The 14665-nt window shown below is 31.6% G+C and overlaps 1 protein-coding gene across 1 annotated transcript in view; it reads right to left on the reverse strand.

The window, feature by feature from the left end:
- IQGAP2 (IQ motif containing GTPase activating protein 2) overlaps window positions 1-14665 on the reverse strand; it is a 318878-nt gene that overhangs the window by 55742 nt on the left and 248471 nt on the right. The window contains exons 15-20 of the mRNA XM_051992014.1: window positions 10670-10837; window positions 9528-9670; window positions 6622-6783; window positions 3726-3809; window positions 1871-1942; window positions 1036-1105 (exon numbers count right to left, since the gene is read on the reverse strand). Coding sequence (XP_051847974.1) covers window positions 1036-1105; window positions 1871-1942; window positions 3726-3809; window positions 6622-6783; window positions 9528-9670; window positions 10670-10837 — 699 coding nt within the window. The remainder of the gene's footprint in view (window positions 1-1035; window positions 1106-1870; window positions 1943-3725; window positions 3810-6621; window positions 6784-9527; window positions 9671-10669; window positions 10838-14665) is intronic.

The raw sequence follows: 14665 nt of genomic DNA on the forward strand, positions 1-14665 counted from the left end.
CAATCAAACTCTATACAGGGCAAAACTTAAATAAAATCTTAAAATTCAAACTATTGACTTTTTTGAATTAAACACACTTATGAAATACATATCTACACCTATGTATATAGATGGACAGTGTACAACATATGCATGTACATTTGCCTATATATTCTAACAAAGAATTTTTAAAAATATATTTGCTCTAGCTCTTTTGAAATTAATGTACATATTTTTGTTTCCATTAATACTGTTATTGATTTTGTTTACATGTGAGAGTAAATTTGAATGTTGTTCTTATTCTACTTATGTCACTTAACTTCATAAAGGTCCTTTTGCATTTCGTTGTAATTCTATTACCATAGTTTGATTACATGCTGGTAGTATTAAGTTACTGGTATTAAAAATATCTTTAAAAGAAATGAATATTCCTGATGATTAATACAACATTACTTTCTGTCTATATGATATTCATTTCTCTTGTAATTCATAGCCTTAGGAGAGAACCTTAGAGATTTCAATTCAACTCCCCTTTTCATTTTATTAGCAAATAAACCTAGGTACAGAAAACTGAAATAACTCATCCAAACTCTTAGGAACAGTTATGTCATTATATCCCCATATTACACAACAGTTTCCAAAAAAGGCTCTTTTTAATATCCCAGCAATGTTCTTCTTCAAAAACTCAGGTCAGCCAGATGGCTGATATGAAAGATAAAATTTACGTAGGAGATGGACAATGGCCAAGCTCATACGTCTTTTAAAATATCCCTAATTTTTCAACTCAAACTGAATATATAAAAATGACATTAAATCTTAAAAAAAATTTTTTTTTGCTCCTTAAGAAACATTTTTTGTTCTTTACAAAAAAGAGTAACAGCACAATTCGTTTTTCATATGAGTACTAGTGTAACAAGCCAGTTCTGAGAGAAGTACCTGTATGCCAAACCTTGCTTTTCAAACAATGGGCTGAATAGTAATAATCAGGTAACTCAACTTGTGCTTGCTTGTTACCTAAAAAATTCATGCTCTTATTTCCAAAATAATTCTACTTACCCAGTGTCTGATAGTCAACTTTAGTTTTGAATGCTCTTATATGGGACTGAAGTTTCACAATTTGATCAGTCTGGAAAAATTTGAGAAAAGTCAGAACCCAGAAAAAAATCCTTAGTAATGCAAGTTAGCATCAATTTTAACATTAATTTAATCTGGAAATATAGACAGTGACTTGCTGAAGTTTTTCTTTCTCTTGTCTATTTTCTAATTTTCTAAGCAAATGAATAGTATAAATGAGATGAAAGAAAAAATGCTCAATTTGCTGAAGAATAGTTTATGATTTCAGTATAATGCTGGCATTTAAATGTGGCACTAATTAAATGTACCTACTTAGTAAAAAGCTTTGCCTCTAGTCCAATGCTTACAAAGGGAAACACATTCTAAAAAATTAATTATTATAATAATTACTGAAGATAACAGTCTCAGTTCTTTATATGCACACATAAAAATGCACAGTAATTTGGTGATTTCATAGGTAAAACCTGGTTTTCCCTCTAAGGAATAGAAATTTGTGAAATTTTACTCTATTTAAATAATGTCATGCAGCAAGATTAAGGAATACAAGAGAGATAATGCAATGACTGCACTGGTCCCCAAAAGAAGGGGACACTTAGAAGTGGTCCCAATTATTAGGCAAAGGCTTCACAACATCTTATAGGAGAACATGGACAATAATCCCATATAGGAAAAGGAACATATAGATGATTGGATATCTGTACCAATGCAGACTGTACAATAAGATCATTGATTCATTAAAACATTAAAGTCTAGTCACATCTACCATTATGATGATAGGGATTTGTTTCAAGTTAAGGAGGGAAAAAAATTCTCTTACATGTGTTTTGAAATGATGTTGTCGTAAAAGGTAACGCCTTCTTGCTGTTACCATTCTGAACCAGGTTTGAATCTAAAAATATAAGTAATCAAAAATTAACAAAAACTTCATGCAGTTTTTCTTAAATATTAATATTAATACTTTATATAAATATGATAAGACATGAAAAGTATGTCACTTAGAAAATAAGATTTCTTTTTCCTGTCATATCTTTCATTGCATTTCTTCTAAGACTAAAAAAGTGCTTCTAAAAGCACTTTATGTGTTGTTCCTTTTTATCCTAAAGTTCTAGCAGATAGCTAGGAGGGAGACATCCTAACTCTTAAGATAAGACAGAAGGAAATTTCCCAAGGGTGCAAAAATTTGCCTGAGATTACAGTTCAATCTGACTAACTGACAACCCTTTAAGTCTGTTTTTGTTTTGTTTTGTTTTTTTGGAAAAGTCTAGCAGTGCTACTTTCAGCCCTTTCTACATAATAGAGGGGGGCCTGCTCCACAAGGGAAGACCATCCTCCCAATTTTAGCCAATAATTTTCTGAGAGGATATACATATATCCTCTCTATGATTTAAAGCCCACAACAAATTCCAATCAGTTCATTGTCTCTTCCTTCAAAATGGTATCTTTCCAATCTAACCTCACCCTGTTGTAATTTCAAATTCATGCATTTCTATTTTATAACCCCCCCATTCATTTTTCTCATTTGCCAATTTAATATTTCTGTTCTATTCCCATTAGTTAGATGCATATTCTTTCACTGAGCTATCTGTCCTATTCCCATTAGCTTATTGGAAAGCAGCGAGTCTTCTTTTACCAGAAAACTACTGTTCCCCTAGAATTAGGGTTCCCACATGGAATGGGCACATAAAAAAAACAACAAATGAAAAAAGAATAGTTCCTTCCCTCAGGAGCAGTAATTCTAATGTGGGAGAGAATATGTATTAAAATAGGTACACACAAGATACATACAGAACAAATGGAAAGTAATCTTAGAATAGAAGCCATCAAGAGCTGCTTGGGAGGTTGAGAGAGGGAAATAGTGATAGTAGAAAAAAAATCACATGCAGTATTTGAGTCCTATCATGAAGGGAGGGATTTTAGGAAGTAGAGGTTAAAAGGAAGAACTAGCCAGGAAAGCAGAAATCAGGAAGAGTTAGAGGAGGCATTTAAATTCGACAATTAAGAAGAGATAAATAGTTATTTGGGGAGAAAAGTTTCAGGCAAACATGAGGCCTGAAACCAGATTGCAGAGTTTAGAAAAAAGTAAAAGGAGAGGAAGAGAAGTATGATATAGTACGCTTTTTAAAGCAGGTTAGTTGAGAAGAGCAAGAAAGAAGATAACTAGCAGTGATATTAGGATTTCATGATAATTTTGTTAAGATGACTGATGGCAGCAGGGGAAAATTTGCCAATAGATAGGCAGAAATTGAAGATTAAATAAAGAAGGGAAGGTGATAATGGGAGCAATCTATTAGAGGATATTGGGAGAGGATAGTGGGGTGGTGGTCCTAAGCAAGAAGGTCCAAGTATTGATTAAAAAGTAGAGAGTGGAAGAGAAAGAGAAGGATGCTATCATAGGCAAGTGATATGAAAATGGGAGAAAAGGGGGCTCGTTTTTCTAGGGAAGGTAAAACATTATACATTCCAGTATATACTAAAGTATATATTATGAAGTATATATTAAAGTTCTTATATAATTGATTTGGGGTTGTGGTGGGAGGAGGTTTGAGGAGAAAAGAGAAGGCTTGAAATATATGCTGTGGAGAAGGGACTACAGAATCAATTGGGGAGAGGTTAAAGAATTGACCTGTTTCCTTAAGTCTCAGATGAAACATAAAATATGAAAGACTCTTTACCTTAATAATAGCAGCAACATTACTCGAAAACAATGCTTTTCTCTCAGCAAAATTTTTCCGGTCTTTATAGCCCTTCCAGAAAGCCTATATGAAAAAGAAAGAAAAGACAGAATATCGTTTATTTACTTTACTTTTATTTACTTACTATATTTAAAGTTTATTTAATATTTATTTTATAATACTTTTTATTTATATACTTAATTTACTACTTACTGATACTGAAACAGAGAAAAGAAAAACAAGCAAAGTCTTTTAGGAAATATTGGAGAGAAAATCCACAATGGAATGTAAATATGGGATTCTCTCACGTTATAGTTTCAAGAAAATTTCCATTACCTCAATACTTTTGAGTATGATTTCTAATAATAGGCTTTGGCATATGGGTAGGAGCTAAAGCTACCTTTAAATATATATTTATATATATAATTTTTCTTTAATTACATAGTAAGATTTTTAAAAACATTTTTAAAAATTTTGAAATTCCAAATTCTATTCCTCCCTCCCTTTTTCCCCTCTCCCTGAGATGGTAAGCAATAGGTTATTGATATGCAATCACGTAAAATATTTCCTATTAATCATTTTGTACAAGAAGGCTCAAATAAAAAAAGAATGAAAGAATGTAAAAAATAGCAGGCTCCAGTCTGTATTCAGACAATATCAGTTCTTAGATGGATTGTATGCTTTATCATCAATCCTTTCAGATTGTTTTGGATCATTGCATTGAGAATAGCTCAGTTATTCACAGTTCTTCATCAAACAACATTACTATTGCTACATACAACACTCTCCTCCTCCTGCTTACTTCACTTTGCATCAGTTCTTGTAAGTCTTTCCAGGATTTTCTGAAATCACCCTGATATTCCTTCACAATGCTTTGATTAGCCACCACACACACACAAAAAAAGTTGCTATAAATATTTTTGTTCAAATTAGTCTTTTTCTCCCCATCTTTTTTGATCTCTTTGAAATATAGGCCTAGAAGAGGTATTGTTGTATCAGAATATGCACACTTTTATAATCCTTTTTTACAAAGTTCCATTCAAAAGATTATGTTTTTGTTCCTATTTAATATCTTCAATATCCACAAACAAACAGAAATATTGAAATATACGATTCAAGGACTATGGCGAAAAAAAAGATTTTTTTTGCTCCCATTTCCTTCACTCTACATTATATCATGTCATTATATTTTTAATATGTTGTTTTTATTTGTCATTTTATGTCTTAATACTATCCTATTACATTCATATATCAAAATTTGTTCCATCATTCCCTAATCAAAAGGAAAGCAAATTGTTTTTATTGTTTTACTAATTTTGTAAATGCTTTTGTATAGCTAAATTAGGCAGTTCTGATTATAGGCTCACTAAATCAAAGGGAAAGAATAGTAGTGTATAACTTATACAATTTCTATTACTTTCAGAAAAGGTTGTATAAATTCAGAGCTCTGCCAGTTTTGTTGTAACTTTTCTTCACACTCATGACAGCAATGAATTTTTTTCAAATAAGTATAAAATAGTATCTGAATAGTCTTAATTTGCATTTCTCTAATAGAAATTTTGCTTCAACTTCTATTTATTCCATTGGTCTGTTTTTATAATTCTTAACAGTATTAGAGAATAAATAAATAATAAATAAGATTTTATAATATTAATTATGATAATTTTATAATTTCAGATCTGTTATATCACTTGGAATCTTCATAATTTTCTTTGATTTTTATCAATTTGTTCTTTTACAAGAATGTAATTTTGTTTAAATCTTTTAAGTATACAATTAGTATTTTAAATGATATTGCACCAAATAAATGAATTAATTTGGATAGCACTGCCAGCTTCATTAGATCGACTTGATCCAGGCACAGACATTAAAACTTTTCATCAATTATATTATTCTTCCTTCCTTTGTTTATTCATCTATTTATTTATTTAGGGAAAGGATTTACTCTTGTTTCTAGGTCTTCTCTGTATCTTCACAGAGTAATATTTGCTAAATTGAGACATATCTGACTAATCTCAGTATATAATTTGCTCCCATAGGAAAAGCTGCTAAGTAATGACAAGAAGCAAGGAAAGTATGCTCTGAATGCAATACAAGTGCAATGCAGAAAATGAAGACTGATTTCACAGTGATATAAGCTTTTAGGCAAGAAAGATTGAATTTAAATACATCATTTCTGTATTGCAAACATCCCTAGTTATAAATGAAGAACGTGTGAGCTCTTTAAACAGTTAAAGAATGGACAACAGGTAATAGAATTATATTTTTCATATTTCAGAGATAGTGATTTCAATAGTTTATTTAAATTAGAACTTATCTAAGGAAAAACATTATCCTTTTGAGGCAAGAAATCATAAGGTTAGAATGAAATCTTGGTGTCCATTACAGATCCAGTAGAGACTTTTGGATTATAGAATCAGAGAATGAGGACTAAAGTTGATCTGTGTATCCCTCTTCCCACCATTTTCACACATCATAAAACTAAAGGCTAGACATTAAATAATTTGCTCAAGATTGTATAGGTTAATAAGTCACGGGGCAAGGATTGATTTTCTGACTCTGAATATAGTACCATGGCATTATACTGTACCAGGCTTGAATCCTAGGAACGGGGAAGGAACACCCTTAAAATTTTTGTTTTGAAATGCTGGTAATTCTGTATGACCCATTATAGAATATATAATGTTCTCCTACCCACTAGCAAACTAGCTGTCCCAAACACAAGAAGACACTGGCAGGTATCTGTATCTGCTGAGGATTGGAAAGATCCAAATAGACAAAGTACTTCTTCCTCATTATTAATAAATAAAAATATTATTTTGTCTAGAAAACTAGACCATCACAAGGAACATATCACTTAGTAATAGTGACAAAAACTTGGAGTTAGCTTACATACCTGTATTTTGATCACAGAAGACTCATGTTTACGAATGAAAGCTTTTCTTTCTTCAAGTTGTTTTCTAAGACGGACCATTAATGGTGTCTCATCCATAAGATCTCCACTGGTAGACCACAATTCATCAAAAAGGTATTCTTCTGTCAATTTATGAGTGATATCCTGGTGCAACATTTTTACATGGTTATACACAATGAAAGTTTAAACAAAATGGATCGTTTTCATAATTTCTACTTCACATTACTGATTCTTCTTTGGTTATCTTCAAGAGGAATACAGAATCTCCTCTGAACATCTTCCTCAATCCCTCTACACATGGAAAAAGAGACTTTTTCTGAATGGACCTAAATGGAATCTTTTTCAAAGGAAGGATGATTGATGAACCTTTTGAGGCACTTTGGGATTCTCTGGTTACTAAACTTTTCTAGGTTCTGCTTTATTCTTGAAATTATTTAACATTTTTACTTCCATCTTATTCTCTCTAATACTTTAACCTTAGCCATCATTCACGTGGCAAAGTTTTGGTTATTTATTGATCAATGATACCTGGTAGAAATGTCATTCTCCCCCCTCCCAAAAAATTCACTTTTTTTCTACCACATTTTAACTATTTTTCAGAATCAATGATAAGAAATGAGGATGACTCCTAACAGAGAAACAATGGTTTCAAGCTGAAGATACATTTTTGGACATGACCATTATGTATGAATTCATTTTGTTTATGTTTATATGTTACAAGGTTTTCTTTTTCCTCAGTTTTTAGTATTAGGATTAGCTAAGGGAAGGGCCCAAAGCAGTAGGTTTGCAATGATTTCCCTTTTCACAAAAGAGGAGCATTGAAATAAACAGTTTAAAAAATGCACAGAATAGAACAGAAAGAAGCATACACTATCAGGACAGCTTTGAAAATATTATTTGGAATACACATTACATATATATGTATGTTTCTGTATGTATTTTTATATGTAATTTTTATATATACATTTAAAAGTTATATGAAAAGTCCTTCAGTATAGTTTGTATTTAATCCTAGAGGTAACAGAAAGCTCCTGGATTTTATTGAGAAAGGGAATGAGATAGACTTATGCTTTAGGAATGTCACCTTGCCTGCAAAGATTTACATGAATTGATGCTGAGCTAAACAAGCAGAATCAGGAATACATTGTATACAGAAACAGCAAGATTATAATCAATTATGACACACTTGATTCTTCTCAGTGGTTCAGTGATCCAAGGCAGTCTCAATAAACTTTGGATGGAAAACATCATTCACATCCAGAGAGAGAACTATAGAGACTGAATGTAAATCAATCCACATATGCTATGTTCACTCCCCGCCCCCCACCTTTTTCTTCTATTTTTATTTTCTCTCATGGTTTTTCCTGTTTGTTCTGATTTTTCTCTCTCAAAATAATTCATAAGGAAATATATATAAAAAAAGTATGTATATAATCATGTTTTTTACATGTAATGGACAAATACGTATCTTAAAAATAAATAAGGGGGGGAAGGAATGTCATCTTAACAGCTATCTGCAGAATGAACTGGAAAAGGGAAGGAATTTGAATAATTAGAAGGCTATTTCAATAGTCCAGGAAACAGGTGATAGGGGCATAATATAAGGTAGTGGCTATGTGAGTCAATTGATGTAAAAAATGTTGTGAAGAATAAGACTTAACAATTTATTGGCTTTGAAAGTTCCCACATTCATAACATAAAGAAATGCTAAGTTTTGGTTAGAGGAAAGAAGAGATGGAGGAAGGAAGGGAAAGATGGAGGGAGAGAGGGATGATCTGGGAGTTCTTCCATTAGAGATAATTAAAACAATGGGAGCTAATGAGGTCACCAAGAGAATGCAGTTAAAGAAATGAAAAGGATCTAGGACAAAGCTTTGGGGAATATATTCAAAGTTTAAGGGACCAATATGGATGATTATCCAGCAAAAGAAACTAAAGAGGGGTAGATAAATATGAAAATGGATCAGTATCATGAAAAATTTTTTAAAAAGCATATACAAGTAGTTAGAGTGTTGTTGTTCATCTGCAGCATTTAACACTGTTAGGATTTCAAGACAATCAAGACCAGTGTTAAATGCTGCAGAAAGAAGAATGAGGATTAAATAAAGGAAACCAGACCAGGAAATTAGGCAATCCCTAAGAACATTGTAAATTGATATGATTGTAAGCCACGTTGCAAACAGTTGAGAGGGAGAGATTAATTGGATGAAGTTATGTAGGAAGAAGTGTTTGTCCTAGGCCTTGAAAGACTTCCCTTTCTATTGATAAACGAGTAAATGATTATAAGTTTGGTATAAGCAGGTGGCGCACGCCTGTGATCTGACCAGGAAGGATGAAGTTGGTGGATCTTTTGAACTTGGAAGTTCTGAATTGTAGCAGGCTAAGTCCATTAGGTATCTACAGTAATGTTAAAAATTAAATATTTTCTGGGACTGGGTGCCCTGTTGGATGCCTAAGGAAGAATGAAACAGCAAAGACTGGAAACAGGGAACACTTAAGCTCCAGACTGGAGTGTGATGGGGTCTATTAGTAGCTCCTGTACTTCCAGCCTGGGTGAGATAATAAAGCCCAGTGTTAAAACACATACTCCTCAAACCCAATAGTTTGTTAAAAGAATATGAAGGAAAATCAGATAAAAATGTATAATGCTAATAGATTGGGCAGAAAGCCCAGATAAATTATATTTTTACTTTTAATAGGATACAATCTCTCCATGCCCATTCTTCAAATAAATCAGTTATTTGTAGCACCTCCTACCTCAAAAAAAACAAAAAACAAAAAAAAAACAACCCTTTTCTGTTCAAAAGATAAAAGTAAACACAAGGACTTTCACCTTATGAACTATTCTGTTAGTTCTTTTACAAACAGAAAATGAAGTCAGTAACCTACCTTAATTTCATGTTCTGTCAACCAAGTTAATTTTTCTGCGTAATTTTCAGGACAAACCCAGGTACCCATTCCTGTTTCTATGTTATGATAGTAGTTATATATTTCACGCAATGTGAAACTGATCCATGAGCCTTCTGAAGTCACTAAATGAAAAAAATAGGATACATCCCAGTGAACATGAAGACAGAAGATTTTAATGATAGTGTAATTATCTTTCAAGTATATGAAATTCCAAGAAAGCACTTAATAAGAAATTCAGAGATAAACTAGTCATACTGTTAGAAGGGAAAGGAAGCTTGATTACAGACCTAGGGGATATTCAAGCTGTTTTTTTTTTTTTTTAATTTTATGGGCTTCCTTAGCATTCAAATGAAACCAAATATATGTACTGTGATTTATTCCCTACATTCATAACAGAAGGAAATGTTAAATTTTGGTTAGAGGTGAGTAAAAATAAAAATGCAGGTTTTTTTTTTTTTTTTCATTTATAGGCTTAAGGATTTTCTGAAATATATCTAAGATCCCCTTGAGAATTAATAACCTCTATTTAAGATACTCAAAGGCTAAGTTGCACATTATATAAAACATAAAAGATTCTAATAGATAGGAGAAAGGAGGTGGGCAAAGATGATCTTAATTATCCTACCTGAGATATCAGGAGAGCAGAAAACTTGGTGAATTATGAGTATACCTCTTGACTAATTTGTTCATTTTACTTATATAGTTTAAGTTCAGATAAGATAGACTGAAAAGAACAAATCTCTAGCACAATGCCTAACTTTTGAAAGTGAATCAATCAAGATGTGCTGGGGAAGAGTAATTGAAAAATATTTCAATTTGGAACTAGATATATTATAGTAATCTTACCTCTTGACATATCCTAGCCTGGAGAACTAAGCAACTTTTCTAAAGTTCTATTGCCTCCATTAAGCAAATGGTTATTTTTTTTTTTTTTTACAGATAACAATACATATGATAACTATTTTGTAAATGAAGATTGTATGTAATATGATCGACAAACATTATTTAAATTCTATATAGATGGCTAGGTATTATCAGCATTGAAATCATTTCATTATAAGAATAACTCAAAGAATACATTAGACAACTTAAATTTGGTTCTTAAGGAACAGTAGGTTTACCTCCAAGTGACTTTTTCTTCATGGCTTCTAAAAGAACTTGATAGTAATTTTTAGCATGTAGTGAGATCATTTTTCTTGCAACTGGAAAGTGAGATCGGAGTTCTTGCAGGAGTTTTTCTTTGTCTTCATATTTCAAATACTCATTGATTTTAGATACCATAGCAACCTCTGAGTGACCAAAAACAAACAAAATGATTCTAATGAATGGATATTTTTTCTTCATAGAAGAGAGTGAGAATATGTAAAGATAAAAATCAATCTCTTAGGAAGGGAATTTAGTAAATCTCTTAGGAACAACTAATTTAGTAAATCCAGACAATGAACTTGGTCATGTTTATATCCTCTACAAAATTATTGGAATGCATAAATAGGTCACCAATGTCAAACTCTAATCTAGGTGCTAGGCAAACTATATTAAAGTATAAGAAATATTGGATTTTTCATCAAAAGTTAGCATTCTTTCCTGATTACAGAGACCATCCTACAAAGCAAAATAATGCATTAAAATGAGCTTTGATAAATTCAAATAACAAATCTGTGACCCCAACCAGGAAAACTTTTTTCAAAATTTGAATGCCCACTGTATAGAAAACCAGAATGGCTATTAAAATGATGTCATAATTATTTCCTGTTTACACAATTCAAGGTCTAAGATAGCTCTATGTTATATAATAAGCCTATCATACATAGACATTGCTATGCATGTATTATAGGTAAACATGTTCTAGGCAGGAATCAATTTGTTCATATGTACATTTTAGCTCATTTCAAATTTGTGTGTTTCATCATATTGAGGACACAAAACTCTGAAACATCAAACTCAAGTGAGCATAACAAAAAATACTGCCTATTTTATAAGTTAAGGAAAAAAGAAATGGGAAGAAATAGTATTTATTTTAAATATGTAAATGAGTAAAATAGTATTATTTCAAAATGAAATAGAATAGAGTGTCAAATAACTCTCACAAAATATCTTACAGTCCATAACCTAGAGAAGTTTATAATATAAAACATTAAAGCAGAGAAACATGAAAAAACCCACCCATTCCATAGAGACATGTCTGATAGAGTACTACATGATAATGGAAAGAACTAAACTTCTAAAGAAAAAATGTAATGTTCTAGTGCCAAAATGTAGTGTTCTCAGTGGGTTTTCTGGGGGTCTTGGAAGCAGCCTTCCTTTCAGCAGATTAATCACCACAAGAATAGCCAGGTGTTAAAGTCCAGAAGTCTTTATTGTCTCCTTGGCCTGGTGCTCAGCTAGGTTTCTCATGGCCTTCAAAGGGAACATGGTTTCAGTGGAGAAAATGCAAGAGGACAGGCCAGTTACCACTGATGAAGATGCCCCGGGATTTTTATTTACACTGATTCATTAAGTCGGATAAGAGAGAAAAAGAATTTGCTGTTCTCATTCATGGAAAGCTTGGTGAAGATAGGCCTTTAGGAAACAGAGAAGGGAACTGAAAGATAAAGTTACAGAAAAGAAAGGAGCTTAATAGTTTCAGAGAAAAAAAATCAAGAGGAAATAGAAAAGGACAAAGAATTGGGTTTGATATGGACTAGGATCAGAGACCCAGAGAAAACCTTTAAAACTTTTTTTTGGGAGGGGCTTACAAGTGCAATTTCATCACTGTAATTTCCAGTGTGGAAACTCCCTCTAGTGATGAATTCAATATATCTTCTGTAACAGAGAGGGGTTAAATGACTTGTCTGTCTAACATACCTGGTATTTTTAGAGGTAGTATTTACACATTCATCATCCTGACATTAAGGCCAGCTCTTTTATTTACAATGTAAATTTTTTTCTCCTAAAATGGGATTTCAAAAATTGTGGTGCTATGATTTCTTATATGTAGCCATGCTTCATTTACCAAGAATTAGTCAAGTGTGAACATGGGCAACCCTCAGGACATATTTTGTCATTTTTTATATAATGTATTTTCAGAAAGTTACTTCTTATCCATTTGTTAGAAAGGAAGTTTCAAGTTTAAAACAAAAAATATTTGTATATATTTGAGCCTGATATATTAGGATGTTCTTTAGCAAAATGGAACAGGGCACAATAATTCTAAATCAAATACAGAGATAACAAACCTCATAAAGGGGAGAACTTGATTTCTCAGTGAAAAGAAGTTTAAACTTCCTAAAAAGGAAACAGAGGCTCTATTTTAATTTGCCCTTTTTCTAGTTATTTTTTTAATTTTGCTACAATTTGAGTTCTAAGTTATTTAACACACTAAGGCGGCCAAGATTTGAAATAGATGTGTATGTATATATACTTCCATATATATCACCTTTTTCTCTGGGTATGAATAGTATTTTCCTTCAAAAATCCTTTGTAGCCGATTTGAATATTCATATATTACCCAGAATAACCTAGATATTTACAGTTATTATTTAAACAATTTTGCTGTTAATTGTATATAACATTCTCTTGGTTCTACTCATTTCAGTCTTCATTATTTAATGCAAGTCTTTTTATATTTTTCTAAAAATCAAACTGCTTGTCATTTCTTATAGCACATCAGTATTTCATCACAACCATTTACCATAACTTGTTCAGTTATTCCTCAATTGATGTGCATTTCTTCAATTTCCAAGTCTTTGTCTCCGCAAGGAGAACTGCTATAGATATTTTAGGACCCAAAGATTAGATTCTTTTCCTTTTTTTCCATGATCACTTTGGGAAATAGACCTACTTGCTGAATCAAAAGGTATATACAGGGTCAGCTAGATGATGCAATGCATAGAGTACCAGCCCTGAAGTCAGAGGATCTGAGTTCAAATATGACCTCATCCATTTAACACTTCCTGGCTGTGTGACCGTAGGCAAATCACTTAACCCTAATTGCCTCAGCAAAAAAAAAAAAAAAAAAGTATACATAGATTTTATAACTCTTTGGGCATAATTCCAAATTAAATCTCCAAAATGGTAGGTGGATCAATTCCATCAAAAGTGAATTAATGTCTCAATTTTTCCATATACCCTCCAACATTTGTCATTTGCCATTTTATCACTTTACCCAATTTGATACTGAAATTGTATAATTCTTGGATTAAGACAGTAAATTCTAAACAATTTGATATATTTAATATGGTATTGTCAAAGTTGTTTTAATTTGTACTTCCCCTAATCAATACTGATTTAGACCATTTTTCATATGAGTTCAGTTAGATAGCTTTGATTTATTTTTCTTCCAAAAACTGCTTATTCACATCGTTTGACCATTTATTAGTGGGGAATGAGACTCGAATTTGATTCAGTTTTCTATATATTTGAGATATAAGGGCATTACTTGAGAAAGTGGTTATAAAGATCCCATCCCCAATCTTTTGCATCCCTTCTAATTTTGGCAATCAGTACAAAAACTTCTTTAAATTAATGCAATCAAACTTATTTGCTTTACATCCCATAATGCTCTCTATTCCTTGTTTATTAATAAATTCTCCTCTTCATAAATCAAAAGTAATGTTTCATGTTCTTCCAATTTACTTGTGGTAGTTCCATTTATGTCTAGATCATGTATTCATTTTGATCTTATCTTGGTAAATGGCATAAGATACTGATCTATATCTAGTTTCTCCACACTATATTCCAATTTTTCTAGAAAATTTTATCAAATAGTGAGTTCTTATCTCCCAAAGCTTAGATATTTATGTTTATCAAACACAAGGGTATTATAATCATTTATTATTATGAATTGTATGTCTCCTTTCCACTGATCCATCATTCTATTCCTAAAGTAATACTATTTCTGATAACTATTACCTTGCAATACATCTTAAAATCTGATACCTTCCCTTACATTTTTCAATTTTTTTTTAACATTATTGACCAACAATTTGTTCTTCAAAGTGAATTTTATTGTGTTATATATATATTTATAACTAAAATTTTTTTGGTACTTTAATTGGGATTTGGTAATTAATTTGGTAGTTTAATACTGAAAAAGTAAATGAATTTAGAAATGTCATTTATGTTATATTAGTTCAGCC

This window comes from Antechinus flavipes, chromosome 1, assembly GCF_016432865.1.
Source record: "Antechinus flavipes isolate AdamAnt ecotype Samford, QLD, Australia chromosome 1, AdamAnt_v2, whole genome shotgun sequence".
NCBI classification, from domain to species: Eukaryota; Metazoa; Chordata; class Mammalia; order Dasyuromorphia; family Dasyuridae; genus Antechinus; species Antechinus flavipes.